The following is a 16288-nucleotide window of genomic DNA, read 5'->3' on the forward strand; positions in this document are numbered from 1 at the left end:
TCTCCACATCCACCGTCCAAAACCCAGGGTTCTGACCTGTGGTAGTTCTTATGTGCAGATCCCACCTCAGACGTGCTGGTGTGTAGTTTGGGTGATTTTTGTTGAGTTTTAGATGTTCACCTTATTGGTTTTTCAAGGGGAGAGATCTAAGGATGTCTCTCACTCGGCCATGTTTCCCAGAATCACCAGGACTTTGCTCTTAATTGGTTTCTGCTGGGTACATGGGTGGTGATGTGGGGTAGTTCTATAATTGGGTAACTTAATAAAACTCACCTGAAAGGAAGGAAGACTACACTAAGGGTAAAGCTCTAATTGATAAAGAAGCAACAGCCATTTACCTAGGAGAGAAGTATGCTCAGTCATTTTTGTGGTTTAGACAATGTTCACGTTTTGTCTGTTTAGACATGATTACTGAGTGGCCATATTTTCTGTCTTGACCCATCATGGTCACACAGTGTTGTCAGATACTGTTGTTCCATGAAATTGTTTACGTTCAACAGGAAAACACCAAAACCTTGCTGCGAGTGAGTACCAGGCCAACGCCTGGTTAACCGTGCCAGGCAGCTCCTAGTGCCAGGGCTGTTTCTGTCTCACCCTTCTTTACAGTCTCTGTCTCTGTGCAGTAAGACAGAGTGCTGGGAAAGAGAGGGCCATCTAACGGGGACAGGGTGGTAGATTCTAAATGGAAGCCCCATTAATTTGGTGGCTGCCAAAATATACAGAAAATTGATTCTTCTAAAAAAAGTGTCTCACAAATGACTGCCTTCAACTTTAGCTCCATCTCTAGTCTCTCACAAATATCTAGAATTTTAATGTGTGAGGATAAAGGATATGAAAAGATCTGATGGGTTAAAGGAAGAAAACGAATTTTCAAGGTCATAGCAATTCCCCTCATTCCACTCTCAACATTTGTCTTGACGTTTTTAAGTTAAACAGAAAAAGTATAATTTACTAGCCAGAGCTTTCTTTAATGTAATCAATGTCTCCAAATGTCCTTTAAATGTAGGTAGGCAGCACGAAGCATAAAGAATACTCAAGGCAGGAAAAAATTCAGGTGAAAGATCATGCAGTTACTGTAGGTAGCACTGGATGACATAAGTCCTTATACTGCCGTCGGTGCAAGTATTGGAGCTTTTGAGAGCATGTAAAAAAGAACTTACCCAACTGGATTTATATAAGTAGAAGATAAAGGTATTTGTGGGGCCTGCCTGGCCCCTGGTCTGGCTATGATCCAGGCTCGTGGATAGGAATAGGACCCTGGATTTTGAATGTTACATTATTGTAGTAGTGTGCCTGTGCCTAACATACGTAAACATAATTCAGTTTATTGTATCATGCATGTGTGGCTTAATGCCACTATTTTACTCTGATATATATGGAGCCTGTGTAGTCCCCTGGGGAGCAGAAGAGGAGCACAAGAAAGGGAACTAAAGAAGAGCAGAAACAGAAGTGCGCTCCCTGCAATAGAAACATGCTCTACACAATAAAGTTGGTGCCTGCCATTTCATTCTCATGTCGGCCCCTTGTGCATTCTTCCAACTGGGCATTCCTTGGCTACCACCATCAGAGATCCCCTTGGCAAATGGGTCAACTCAAAAGCTAGAAAATTCCTGGGGAAAGAAGTCAAAATGATGTAGATGATAGAGGCTTTGTTCATCTGCTCTTACGACCACATCAGAATTGTGATGAAAACACGGAGCAAACAGCAAGTAGAGCCACCTGGGGTCTAGATGAACATGCCCTACAACTAGGGAGAGAAATAAGAAATCACCCTGCAACAGGAGGAGGTAGGACGAGGCGAGGACACAAGCCTGCCCAGTCCCTAACGGCTGAGTGGGACAGAGGCTGTGGCAGCCGGCAGCTGCAGATGCCTCTTAAAGGGGCCATGTCTGCGACGGGCCTTTCACAGTGATGGACTTGCTCTCTCTGAGCCAGTGCCCGGTTGGCTGCTGGGGAATAGGGACAGGGCACAAGGGACTTATAGGGGGACACTGAGTTGTTGGAGCAGGGGCCAAAGGCAAGGCTTTCTCCTGGGCAGAAGTGCTGGCAATATTTATTGTTCCTCTGTTGAGCCCACCCTCCTCCCAGTGTGTGGATTCAGAGCCGCCATAGCTGAGACGTCATCAAACTGGATAACAGAGGTCCCTCCGTCCAAGGATTTCCTTAAACTCCACCTCCCCCAGCTTGTGGCTCCACCCAAGCCACATATAGGTGTGTCCTTCGTGAGTCCTGTGCCACTTGCTGAGTGTCTCCAAGACCTACACTGGTGGCAGCTGAACTTCAGTTTCTGGTGTGGCTTCTGGAAGCAACTATAAGCACAGCTTGCTGAATCTTAACAGGTGGCCCCAGAGGGGCACAGGCTGGGGCTAAACTTACCCTGCCACTGGACACCTACTACACAAAGCCATGCTAATGAGACCTGGGGGTTTAGGAGCTTTGCTTAGTACATAGAAACAGACACAGAAAGGCAGCCAAAATGGGAAGACAAAGAAGCAGAAGCCACATGAGAGAACAGAAAAGAGATCCAGGAATAATGGAGTCAAGCAATCTAACAGATGCAGAGTTCAAAACACTGGTTATAAAGATGCTCAATGAACTTAGGGGAAGAGTAGAACTCAGTGAGAACTTTAACAAAGAGGTAAAAAACATAAAATGGAAATGGAAATTGTAAAAGGGAACTAGTCAGAAATGAAGAACATATTATCTGAAATGAAAAGTATATTAGAGAGAATTAACAGAGTGGATAAAGAAGAGGATCAAACCGCCAATATAGAAGATGGGAAAGCCAAAGATGCCCAATCCAATCAGCAAGAAAAAACAAGCCTAGAATATGATAATAATTTAAGGAGTCTTTGGGGCAAAATTACGTGTAGAATCATCTGTGTAATAAGGGTACCTGAAGGAAGAGAGGGAGAACAAGAAGTGGAAAAGCTATTTGAAGAAATAATGGAAAACTTCCCTAACCTGGTGAAGGAAATAGACATACAACCCAAGAAGCTCAGAGAATCCCAAGAAAGAGAAACCCAAAGAGGCCCACATCAAGACACATCATAACTAAAATGCCAAAAGTTAAATACAAAGAGAGAATCTTAAAAACAGCAAGAGAAAAACCAGTTAGTTACCTACAAGAGAGCACCCATAATACTAGCAGCTGATTTCTCTAAAGACACTTTGCAAGACAGAAGGATTTGGCACAAAATATTCAAAGTGATGAAAACCCAGGATCTAATACCAAGAATACTTTGTCCAGCAAAGCTATCACTTAGAGTTGAAGGACAGATAAAGAGCTTTCCAGATAAAAATAAGCTGACGGAATTCATCAACACCAAGCCAGTATTACAGGAATTGTTGGAAAGACTTCTTTAAGAAGAAAAACATGTCTCAAAAACATGAATAAAGAATGGTAATAGCTACAAGTACCTCAAATGGAAAAGAATTAAGTGCTCCAACCAAAAGATAAGAGTGGCTGAATGGATAAGAAAACAAGACCCCTACACATGCTGCCTACAAGAGACTCGCTTCAGATTAAAAGACACACACAGACTAAAAGGAAGGGGAAGGCAAAAGATATTGCCTTGATGGACCTAGAGAGTATTATTCTGGATGAAGTAAGTCAGAGAAAGAAAGGAAAATATCACACGATTTCACATACATGTGGAATCTAAAAAACAAAATAACAACAACAAAAATGAAAGAACAAAATAACAACAACAACAAAAATGAAAACAATCTCATAGGTACAGATAATATTTTGAGGGCTACTAGACAGAAGAAGTTTGGAGGGATGATGAAAAAGTGGTAAGGGATTAATAAATACAAATGGACAGTTACAAAAGAGTCATTGAGATAGAAAGTGTAGTATAAGAAAAATAGTTAACAATGTTGTAATAAATACGTAAGGGGGAAGAAGGGTATTAGATTTAGTGTGGTGATCACTTGAGCTCTAATCACTATGCTGGACAATTGAAACTAATATATTATTGTATGCCAACTATAATTGAAAGAAAAAAACCTCATTGAATTACACAATGGAAATATGAGCAACGAATTGTCTATTATATTTCATTAAAGCTGGGGGGAAAAGAGTTAAAAATAAAAAATAAAAAATAATAGTCTTTATATAATCAAACAAAAACAGTTAAAAGAGCGTTCTTGCTTTATTCCAGGTCTTTGTAGCAATGACAGGTGTTCCTCTATTAAATAAGATACTGGCTTTAAAACTAAAGAAAAAAAAAGGTTAGAGAATTCTATGTGCACTATGAAAGCAAAAAGGAACACAGTTAACCCAAGGTAAAGTAGGTGTGGGGGCGGTTAGAAACCGCCAGGAAGGTGTTCAGTTCAGGGGAAAATTCTTGGAGGATGTAACCCAGAAAATCCCGAAGGACACCGTATTAGGGATGACCTCAACTATCCATGTGGCTTCTCAGAAATTCCCAGCCCTCTTGCCACCAGCAGGCTTACACACATGTGAGGAGATTCTAATTTAATACCCCTCCTCCTTTCATAGAAAACTCACTCAGGTCACTCTGAGTGGAGGCTGCACCGGAACTAGGGGATTCCCTAATGCCTGCCTGGCCTCTTAGTAGAAAATCTTCAACCGGCAACTAAGGTGTCATCATAGGAGATTTTTCTGATTGGCCAGAATCTGATCAGACTGGGTTTGTTTTCTGTGTCTTTAGATTTTCTTCTCAGCTTGGTCCTCACCATTGCTCTACAACTCATAACAGCAGCTGCTGAGACCACCTTGAAAAGAGGATGATCCTAAACAGAGCTCTGATTCTAGGGGCCCTCACCCTGATCACCCTGATGAGCCCCTGTGGAAGTGAAGACATTGTGGGTGAGTGCACAGTTCAGGGGTCGGGGGACTAGACTTGGGATACAGGGAATTGAAGGGAGAAAAAAGATAAAGATCGGCATAGAAATAGTAGAGCCTCCTCGAAGGTGTTCTCAGTATTAAGCAGATCCAAAAATTACGGTCGTTCTTCCTTCAGGAAACCAGAGTCTCAACCCACTTTCCCTGCTACCTGTGTTGTTGCACACTTCACTAAGGACAATATTTTGTTTCTAATATCAGATCCAGTAAATATAACCTGGAGGGCTCTATGACATTTATTCATGATTGCCTCAAGATTAGGAATGTTTTCACGAGTGGATGTTTGTTATTAAAACTTCATGAACTATTGCTTCCAAATTTCCACCGGAGCTTTTTATATATTTCTCCTGTAGTTCATCTTGGGGTAAATAGTTCCATGAATTATGTATACTATGTAGATATAAAGAAGGGTGTCCTTTTCTTTGTCTCAGATTTACATATATTTTCATGCCAGGAACTGGTACAAGTGGGGAATGGGTAAGTGAACCCAGCTGGCTACATGCCTTTAGACAAGTCATCTTGCCACATGGCCCTCACTTAATTTCAGTTACCTCATATGTGTCACCTCACAAAAAATCAAGTAATATAGGTATACAGATGTGGCTCCCAAGTAATAAAGAAATATAAATGTCAATGATCATTCTTATTTTTAAGTTATTACTATTATAGGTATGGCTTCATAATTTTTTCTTTAACAAAGTAGGGGATATCTTTATTTTTATTTTAAATTTGAGATCTTTATGATGAAAAACTTGGCGAATTAAATTATATTAGTCTCAAATCGTCAGCCCGAATTACCTGTTTTTCACTTCATCTAAGGAAGAATGAGCAAGCACAGAGTTATAAATAGGTCCCCTGGGCCCCTCTACCTTTGTTGTCCACCCCTTTCCACCTTCTCCTCCTACATTCATTTTTCCTCCTTTCTTGCCAGGATCATTCCCTGGCTCTTTTCCTGTTGTTTTATTGACATGAAGAATGGGTTAGTAAAAACCAAAATAGAAAAGCCTAATAGCTCAAAAGGGAAGTGGAATGGAAGTTACTCTGATCTTCAGAGACTTTATTAACCATGGCTGCTCCTGTTATAACTTTGTCTGGTAGCAGTTTTACCTGCTTCTCCAGAGCACATCCAAGTTTCCTTTTTTCAATGTCACACCATAGTGCCCTGGTCAGGCTTGACTTATCTATTAACCACAGTGGGCACAGGGTCAAGGGCCTGCAATGTCTGTAAGGCCACATGTTTTAATTTCTTTTAAAATTAGAAGAAAAAGTGAACTTTTAGAGTGGAAGAAACTTTTAACTTAGCTTGGATTATATTTTTTATACCAACGTGGTCATAAAATATAACTTTTAATATTTTTATGAAAAAAAGGCTCACCTAAGCAACAGTGTTTAGGGCTCACAAGTCATAATATAGCCCTGGTCACTGCTGAGTCTAACTTTCATAGGATTCTGCTACCTTTGTGTCTATCAGTCTTCCCCCAAAAATCTCTGTGGTCCTCAAGAATAACAACTGACTTTTAATACAAAATTTTTGAGCACATAGCAAGCTAAGTGTTGGGGATTCAAAGATGAAAAAACATGTTATCTGTCCCCTAGAGGATGCACAGATTAGCGATAAGAAGAATATGAAGCAGGAAAACAGAAGGACCGTTGCTGAGTAGGATAGTGAACCCAGTGAGGCTGAAACCATAAAAGTGAATTGGTTCAGTTGGCCCAGCAGTGTGATGTTCTTTAGCAACAACTGGCAGCCCAGGACAAGTACCAGATGAAAAGAATAATTGCATATATTCATGTTCGAAAAGGAGTCAAGAAGATTCATTGCAAGGATAGGGAAGCTTTGTTGGAGGGCCTTTTAAGTAATCAGCCAAAGGAGTCATGCTGGATAGGGATGAGGAATAGATAAACTTGTAGAGCAGGACATTTGAATGAAGGCATTGGAGGTCATAATGCAGTCAAAATATTTTTAATGAGAGAACTTAGCTAAAAAGCAGAAACTTCAAGAATGAGCTTGATGTGTCCAGGAAATTCTAAAAGATAATTTCAGGAAGAAAAACAGACTCCTGTAAAGACTAAGAAACATGAAAGGATAACGTTCAGTTTGACTAGCAGATGAGGTATATGTAGAGGATGTCAGATACTCCCTTTCACAGAACTTATCACAGTATACCACAATGGCTCCTTTACTCACCTGACTCTCCCATTATTCAATAAACTCCTTAATGGCAGAGACCATGCATGATTGGTGTTTTACTCCTCATCTTCTGCAATGTCTGAAATCTTGTTGATACTCAGTAAATGAGGAAGGCAGGAAAGAGGAAAAGGCTTTTATGTATCTTTACAAAATTGTCCAGTTAGGCTCACTTGAGCAGAGTCATACTGCAATGGCTGCCAATCTGCTTTGGCATCCTCAGATAAATACCTTGTTCATTCAAGGGAAAGGCCATAGTTTACCATGAGTCCTCAACAAATGTAAGTGTTGAGTCAAAAAAAAAAAAAAAGATAGGTTTAGAAATGTCCTTCAAGAAAAATAAATAAAGAAAGGTGAGGAATAACAAAAATCCAAAATCTAGTAAAGTTTTTATTTTTTATTTCAGAGAGAATCAGATGCTCTCCTCTTAGGATCATTAGTGTTACAAAAACAGAGATCTTAAAAACATTGTTTATTTTTTATGCATTTTATAACATTGTTGCTGTCCTTATACTCTTTCTTATGCTCTAAATAGAGGAAATTCTTTTAAAATAATAAGTTCTACGTGCTTTTTTTATTTAAAAAAAAAAAAAACAGAGGAAGGAATCCCATGTTCTACTCTGAGCCAGTCCTGAGGGGAAAGGAACCATAATAAGTGTGTTATTAACTAGTGAAGGAATTAAGTGAGAGATAAAACTTATGAAGTAGATAGAAGTAAACTGAATCCTTAGGAAAGAAAGCTAATACCATGATCATTCATTCCTTGTTTCATCCCATTACAATATTTGTCATAAGCCTACGATGTGCCAGATACTGAGCTAGGCATGCAGGGAATAGCAGTAAATAAGATCTGCGAAAATCTGCTCTCATGGAGCATGTGGTATAGTGGAAAGATAGGCTTGATTCTAACAGGATAACTACCAGTATTAAGAGGAGGAACAGGTGCTGAGAATTTTGTCTAAAGACTATGCCAGAGATGAAGATGTTTGAAAGTCAATTTCTTCTGTCATTTTGTCTAATAAGGCCCTTTTCTCTCCCTCTATTTTCCACCTTCCTGCTCCTCACCCTCACTCATCAGCTGACCATGTTGCCTCCTACGGCATAAATGTCTACCAGTCTTACGGTCCCTCTGGCCAGTACACCCATGAATTTGATGGAGACGAAGAGTTCTACGTGAACCTGGAGAAGCAGGAGACCGTCTGGCGGCTGCCTGAGTTTGGTGAATTTGCAAGTTTTGACCCGCAGGGTGCACTGAGAAATATAGCTATAGGGAAACACAACTTGGACATCGTGATTAAAAGCTCCAACTCTACCGCTGCTCCCATAAGTACGTGTTCACCATTCTGGCTTTCTTTAATGAGTGTAGCCCTACATACCAGGTCTCGCTCCCTTCTTCCCTAGGGATAGATACCCTTCACTACTCTATAAAACTCTCTTCTTTCCAAGGAGTCTCCAGATTTTCTCATGATAACTGCTAAACCCCCATCCTCTCCCTTCTTACAAATCACATATTTCCATGTAATACAAGGATTCTTACTCCCATATTTCAACCCTTGTGTCCTTCAAGGACAGCTCCATAAATGTCGTGCTTTAAGAAGCAGGTCCGCAGAGAACAGGGGACAGGGATAAAGCACGGGTAATGTACAGTGGCTAACGAACAGAAGGGAAACAAGAGCTCTTCCACTATCAGGTGGGGGAATGTTGGTGGGAGGGCTCCTCTGGGATGCAATGCAGAACTTCAGGACAGAGCTGTTTGCAATTTATATCTGTTATTTCTTCACCATAGAAATTCCTGAGGTGACTGTGTTTCCCAAGTCTCCTGTGATGTTGAGTCACCCCAACATACTCATCTGTCTTGTGGATAACATCTTCCCTCCTGTGATCAACATCACATGGTTGAACAACGGGCACTCAGTCACAGAAGGTGTTTTTGAGACCAGCTTCCTCTCTAAGAATGATCATTCCTTCTTTAAGATCAGTTACCTCACTTTTCTCCCTTCTGCTGACAATATTTATGACTGCAAGGTGGAGCACTGGGGCCTGGACAAGCCACTTCTGAAACACTGGGGTATGTATGAGTTCCCCCCACTTTTGGTGTCCGCTTTTCTTTGTCGAGTCAGAATATCCTGCCTATTATCCCCTAAATCTCATGGCCCTAAACTTAACATTTCAAAAGTTTCTAATGATAGACTTCACAGTCCTCTCTAAGCTCCATACCCCAAGTCTTTGTAGAATCTACCCCTCCCTGTTGTATCCTATGTACATGCTCAAGGACAGTCTGTATTCCGACCTCCACAACTTCACTTTCACAGAACCTGAGATCCCAACTCCTGTGTCAGAGCTGACAGAGACTGTGATCTGTGCCCTGGGATTGACCATGGGCCTCGTGGGCATCGTGATGGGCACTGTCTTTATTGTCCAAGGCCTGCGCTCAGGTGGTACCTCCAGATCCCAAGGGCCATTATGAAAAGAAGGTAAGGATTCAGATTTAAAAAGCAGGAGGAAGGAAAGTGAGAGGAGGTTGTGAAAACAAATGTGATTGAAAAGTTGTAGAATTGGGAAATGTCATAATGATGGCACAGAAGGCCCCTGGAACCTACTGATTCCATGTCTGTCCTATTGCAGGTACATTGCCCATCTACAAGAGCAGAAAAGTGGATATGCTAGATGACCAGCACTATATTCTGGCCAAGTTCATCATATTCCTTCTTTCCTCCTAACACTCCTCCTCTGCACCCAGAACGATCTCTGCTGCTAAAAGTGCTACATCCCCCTCAGATCTCACATACCCCTCAGAATTCTCCCTCAACCTCCTGAATTTTTTGTTACTTTCTCAATTGTTACCTATTATGGGATTCTCAGGGTATCACATCTAATTCCTCGGTGACCCTGAGCTAATATCTCCATGGAAGCAATAAATCCTCTTTATGAGATCTTTACTGAAGATTTTCCTGTCTTTTATCTCAGAATTGACTAGGGCCAAGGCCCTTTATGCTTCAGGCCCATTTAATCTCATTTCTAAGGTCATGTTTCATGCCTAGAAACACAAGAGAAAATAAGCATAATCTGACTACATTTTGATACCTTAGCTGAGGTTAATATTTCTCTCTTCCTTGTATTCCCAACTTTGGCCACTGCCACCCACCCTCAATTCAGATATCAATGAAAGTAATATACACCCTCTATCCTTGATGTATATTTGTTATAGGAGAAGTACAAAAACCAAGAAATAAATCTGTATTTATTTTAATATGGCTCTTAAAAATTGTGACAGAGAAATAAGTTAGTGGAAAGAAATTTTGAATCTCAGAAGTACCAGAAGTCAAAATTTGTTCCCAAAACTTTGAATATTTAAAGAATAAATGACAGCAAAAGCTTTCTTCTCCCTTTCTTACCCTTGAGGAGATAAGAATTCGCTATGCAGGAAAAAAAAAAAAAAGGAAGTCATTTAGGAGAGCATTACAATAGGACAGTAAAGTGGGTATCTGAGAAGGACCCAATATTTTGTCCCTACTTAGAGTTAGTAACAATGGGAAAAGGTATGGAATTAGAAACTACAGGCATATTTAGGGTTTATAGGACACAGGTATAGTTTTCCTAACCTCTTATGTGAATCCTTGCTAGATAACCATACAGATTTTCCTGCACCACCATGGTATGTCAGGGAGAGTAGAGTAAATATGGCTGCAGAATGTTTCTAAGCAGATAAGCCTAAGTCAGACTCACTGAATCCCTGTAAATTCCTGTGTGTCCTTGTGTGCTCTGGGGAGCAGCAAAATAGCCCAATATTCCCAGTCCCCTGTCCCTCACCACTCCTGACTAAGGAAAGCATGAGCCTATGAGAATGAAATCCCACAAAAGACAACATGGTTGAGATAACAGAGTGTTGGCTATGGGTGCTGCATCCTCCTTGTCAGAGCCCAAGCCGAGCAGCTTGGTCCTGTCAACTACGCCATTTGGCAGGGCCAAGCAGTTTGTGTTGGCTCTTTCTATTGTCAGGGTCAGGGGTATTGCTGACCAAGAAAGGAAGGCTTAGGTGGTGTAAGGCCCAGTTGGAAGAAAGCACAAGACACAGACATGAGGATGAAATGGCAGGCACCAACTTTACTGTGCAGAGAGCACTTCTGTTGGGAAGGGCAGTTCTATGGGGAAGTGCATTGTATGGCACGGGGCGTGCAGTCTTGAGCGCACTTCTGCTCCCCTTTCTGCTCTCCCCTTCTTCTCTCCTTCTCTCTCCAGGAGACCGCATGGCTCCTCACATAGCAGAGTTAAAAAGTGGCATTCAGCCACACATTGTGATACAATAAGCTGAAGTATGTTTACCTATTTTCTAAGTCTGGGGTCCTATTCCTAGCTGTAGGCCGGATTACAGCCAGACCTTGGACCAGCCAGACCTTGGGCCAGTCAGGCCTGGTGCCCACATTCCTCTGGATTCACTGTCTCCTAGTGAAAACCTTTGCAGAGAAAATTAATCAACAGAGGGGATTCTTTAGTTCTCTTGAGTGTGTCTACCTCATTCTTGAGTGTACATGATCTGACTTGAAGTCATTTTGCCTTTTGGAATTGTTTGAGTAACATTGCCTCAGTCTTTCCATTCTGCAACTACTGAGTTTATACATAACATCTAGGATGTTATGGGATGATGTCATCTAGGATGACATCATGGAAGAGCTATAAAATGTATGTGGCTTTCTCAGTCTATGCCATCTGCATCAGTAAGTTTAAAATGTAATTGGGAGAAAAAGACACAATATTAACACAATAGTTGATACAGCAGAGTTCAATATAAAGAAACGTAAATCCAAATCTAGGACTCAGCACTTTATAGCTAGATTTTTAAACTCTATAACACTGAGTAAAATATCTAACATTTCTAAGCCTTATTTTTCTCCTCATAACATGAGAGTGATAATACTTTCCTTGCAGAGTTATTGACAGAACTTGAATAATATTGATACGCAGGCAGTGCCTTACACATAGTATGCAAATACTTAAGAAAACATTGCTAGATATATCCACCATTAATTAATTTTTTAAAAAAGGATCATATTATATGAAAAGCACTTTTGTTGTTCTGAGCCCTTTAATAATTCAGGAGATTCAAACATAGAGCTATGGATAAATTTCTTTTCATACATTAATTGGAGGATTTTTTCCTCTATAGAATAAGAGGCTGAGATTAGGTCAGGCTGAGCGAATGGATAAGGTAGAGTGATAATTGGTGAAGAGGTTGCTAAGACAACTCTTATGGCAAGAAGTTGTGATATTCGACTTTGGGTTTTTCCTCTAATAAGAAATATGTTCCCTCCTTATCGCCCATAAATCTTTAGTCAAGTACATTATATGTGATAGATCTTTATATATGTTTACTTTAGAGAGGAGGTGGGGAAGATCAAAGGAGAAAAAGCTACCTGTGAGGTAAAAGTAAGAGAATAATGAAAAATACAGACTAAGAATTAGTAAATGCAGGGAATCTGATCATGAAAACATGGGTAACAGAGCACAGAAAATTCTTAGGGCAGTGAATCTATTCTTTATGATACTGAAACCAGAGGACGAATGTGTCCAGAGCTTATGCTGCTTGCCCCAGCCGAAAACCAATACAGGAGTTGGGCTTGCTTCCTGGAGACAGAAGCAAGATAGCACTCAGAAGCCTGGCCCCCAAGTAGCTTGGAAGCACAGATTATATAGGAAAAAAATCAGCCACCATGAAAATTAAGGGAGTTGGTGTCATGGACGCTACTAATTGGACTATTAAAAGGGGATGAGGTAATTGATTAGTGTGTCCAGTTCTGGAATCAGCCATAGCGCCATCCTGTCTGGTCCCTTGACCTGGTTCCTTGGCTGGTGGATTGTAGTTTTGCCTCAATGGGTCTGGGGCTGAAATACATCTTAAGCCAAGATGTTATCCTTACTCTAAAGTCCAACCAAAACCTATTGCTTTGTTAATCTTATGTCCTAAGGCTCAATGATTAAAGGAGCAGACATACAGAGAATAAAGATGGGTGGCGGGGGAAGGGGGGGCGGGGGGGAATGAGTCACAATGCCATTATCTGGGCAAAACCAGCTTGAATCAGAGGAAAGAAAAACTATATTAAAGCGAAGTTTTTGTGTGGTTACAAGCAATAGGGTAAGAGGAAGTGAGGCTAGGAACACTGTGAAGCCTGTAATATAGGGTTCTTCTTCAGTACCATATCAGTAGATACATGTAATTATATACCTGTCCAAACCCACAGAATGTACAACACCAAAAGTGAACCTTGATGTAAACTATGGGCTTTGGATGGTAATGTGTCAATACAGGATCATCAGTTGTACAAATGTACCATTCTGGTAGGGGGTGTTGATAATTGGGGAGGCTATGCATAGTGGAGACAGAAGGTGTATGAGAAATCTCTGTGCCTTCCACTCAATTGCTGTGAACCTAAAACTGCTCTAAACAAAAGTGTATTTAAAAGAAAAAAAAGATCTGTAATTATGATCCCAAATGTTTAAGATAAAATTTTAATATAAAAAAAAGTAAGTCACCTGAAAATGCACGAATGTGCTGAGAAGTTTTTGGCAATAGGATGATTTTAAATAAATATAATGTAAATTTCAATGAATCAGAAGGTAAAAACCCAGCATTTTGGAGGTGATATGTGTGTGTGTGTGTGTGTGTGTGTGTTATTGAAATATAAGGATTATATTGAATGGCATTATGATCTGTGTCCGAGAAATATACAAATGCTGCCCTACTCTGACTCCATCCTCATGAAGTACTGAGAAAAGTGAATTTAATGGTAGTTGTATTTTATTAAAGGGATTTATTCATAAAGTTTTCATATAACTTTAATATAGCATAAATAAAATTACCTCTAAAAAATAAGAGCAGAGACTGGGCAAAATGGTGTAGATGATAGAAGCTTCTTTCATCCCCTCTTGTGACCACATCAAAGTTGCGACAGAAAGATGGAGCAAACAGCAAGCAGAATTGCCTTGTGTCTAGATGAACAGAAGCCTTACAACTAGGGTGAAAAATAAGGAATCACACTGCAATGTTTGAGGTAGAGGGGGCAAAGATGCGAGGCTGCCCAATCCTGAGCGGCTACGGCAGCTGCAGCTGGCAGGTGTAGACAATCTTCTTAAAGGGGCTGTGTTTGCGACAAGACTTACGGTGATGCACTTGCTCGCTCTGAGCACCAGAGCCAGGTCGGCTGCACAGGGAGGCACCAGGGACTCACAGGGGGACACTGAATTATCAGAGTGAGGGTCAGAGGCGAGGGTTTCTCCTGGAAAGATGTACTGGCAACATCCATTGTTCCTCTCTTGAGCAATTCCCCCTTGCCCCCAGTGTGTGGATGCAGTGCCACCATAGCTGAGACATCACTGAACTGGATTACAGAGGTCGCTACACCCACAGGAGTCCCTGAAACTCCACCTCCTCCAATTCACAGCCCTACTCAAGCCACATCCAGTTGTGTCCTCAACGAGTCCTGGCCCAATTGCTGAGCAGCTGCAAGACTCATACTGGTGGCAGCTGACCTTGGTTTCTGGCATGGCTTCTTGAGGCAATTATAAGCACAGCATCCATGGATTGCTTGCTGAATCTTAACAGGTGGACCCAGAGGGACACAGGCTGGGGCTTCAGCTGAACCTCTCTTAGGACTGTGCTGCTAGACACCTACTACATAAAGCCATGCTAAAAAGACCGGAAGACTTAGAAGCTTTGCTTGGTACATAGAAACAGACACAAAAAGGTAGCCAGAGAAGACAAAGAAACAGAACAGAGATCAAGTTAAAATGGAGTCAAGCAATCTAACAGATGCAGAGTTCAAAACACTGGTTATAAAAATGGTCAGTGAAATTAAGGGAAGTGTAGATGAACTCAGTGAGAAATTTAACAAAGATATAAAAAAAACCATAAAAATGGAAATAGAAATTATAAAAGGAAACCAATCAGAAATGAAGAATACATTATCTGAAATAAAGAGTATTTGAGGAGGAATCAACAGAGTGGATGAAGAAGAGGATCTGTATAGAAAACGGGGAAGCCAAGGATACCCAATCAGAATGGCAAGAAAAAAAAAGCCAAGAATAGAATAATAATTTAAGGAGCCTATGGGCCAAAATTAAATGCAAAAGCATCCATGTCATAGACCCCTGAAGGAGGAGAGGAAGAACAAGAAATGGAAAAGCTATTTGAAGAGATAATGATGGAAAACTTCCCTCACCTGGTGAAGGAAATAACATTAAATCCCAGGAAGCTCAGAGAGTCCCAAATATTAGGAACCTAAAGAGGCCCACACCAAGACACATCATAATTAAAATGCCAAAGGTTAAATACAAAAAGAGAATCTTAAAAGCAGCAAGAGAAAAGCAGTTAGTTACCTACAAAGGAGCAGCTGATTTATTAAAAGAAATTTTGCAGTACAGACGGGTTTGGCACAAAATATTCAAAGTGATGAAAACCCAGGATCTAATACCAAGAATACTTTATCCAGCAAGCTATCACTTAGAGTTGCAGGACAGATAAAGAGCGCCCCAGACAAAAATAAGCTAAAAGAATTCATTAACACCAAGCCAGCATTACAGGAAATGTTGGAGGGACTTCTTTAAGAAAAAACATGTCTCAAAAACGTGATTAAAGAATGGTAATAACTACATTCCAATCAATAAGTACCTCAAATGAAAAAGAATTAAATGCTCCAACAAAAAGATAGGGTGGCTGAATGGATAAGAAAATAAGACCCCTACATATGCTGCCTGTAAGAGACATTTCAGATTAAAAGACACATACAGACTAAAAGGAAGAGGATGGAAAAAGATATTGCCTTGATGGACCTAGAGAGTATTGCACTGAATGTAATAGGTCAGAGAAAGACAAATATCACATGATTTTATGTACACGGGGAATCTAAAGAACAAAACAACAATGACAAAAATTGAAACAAACTAATAGATACAGAGAATATTTGAGGGCTACTAAATAGGAGTGGGGTTGGAGGGACAGTGAAAAAGGGCAAAAAGATTAAGAGGTACAAATGGATTACAAAAGAGTTACAAAATAGACATGGAAAAATAAAGTATAGCATAAGGAAAATAGTTAATAATGTAATAAATATGTAAGGGGAAGAAGGGTACTAGATTTAGTGGGATGATCACTTTGTGAATTATACAGATCTCTAATCACTATGCTATACAACTGAAACTAATATATTGTTGTATGACAACTATAATTGAAAAAA

The 16288-nt window shown here is 40.4% G+C and overlaps 1 protein-coding gene across 1 annotated transcript; it reads left to right on the forward strand.

Moving 5' to 3' along the window:
- The first annotated feature begins 4693 nt into the window (after positions 1-4693).
- On the forward strand, positions 4694-10001 carry LOC105300960 (HLA class II histocompatibility antigen, DQ alpha 2 chain-like). The gene is made up of 5 exons (XM_011373402.2): positions 4694-4837; positions 8140-8388; positions 8848-9129; positions 9374-9535; positions 9687-10001. Exons 1-4 carry the CDS (start codon positions 4756-4758, stop codon positions 9526-9528), a joined length of 768 nt encoding a protein of 255 aa, XP_011371704.1. The 5' UTR covers positions 4694-4755; the 3' UTR covers positions 9529-9535; positions 9687-10001.
- Positions 10002-16288: the final 6287 nt, after the last annotated feature.

Source organism: Pteropus vampyrus, unplaced genomic scaffold, assembly GCF_000151845.1.
Source record: "Pteropus vampyrus isolate Shadow unplaced genomic scaffold, Pvam_2.0 Scaffold225, whole genome shotgun sequence".
In the NCBI taxonomy this organism is placed as follows: Eukaryota; Metazoa; Chordata; class Mammalia; order Chiroptera; family Pteropodidae; genus Pteropus; species Pteropus vampyrus.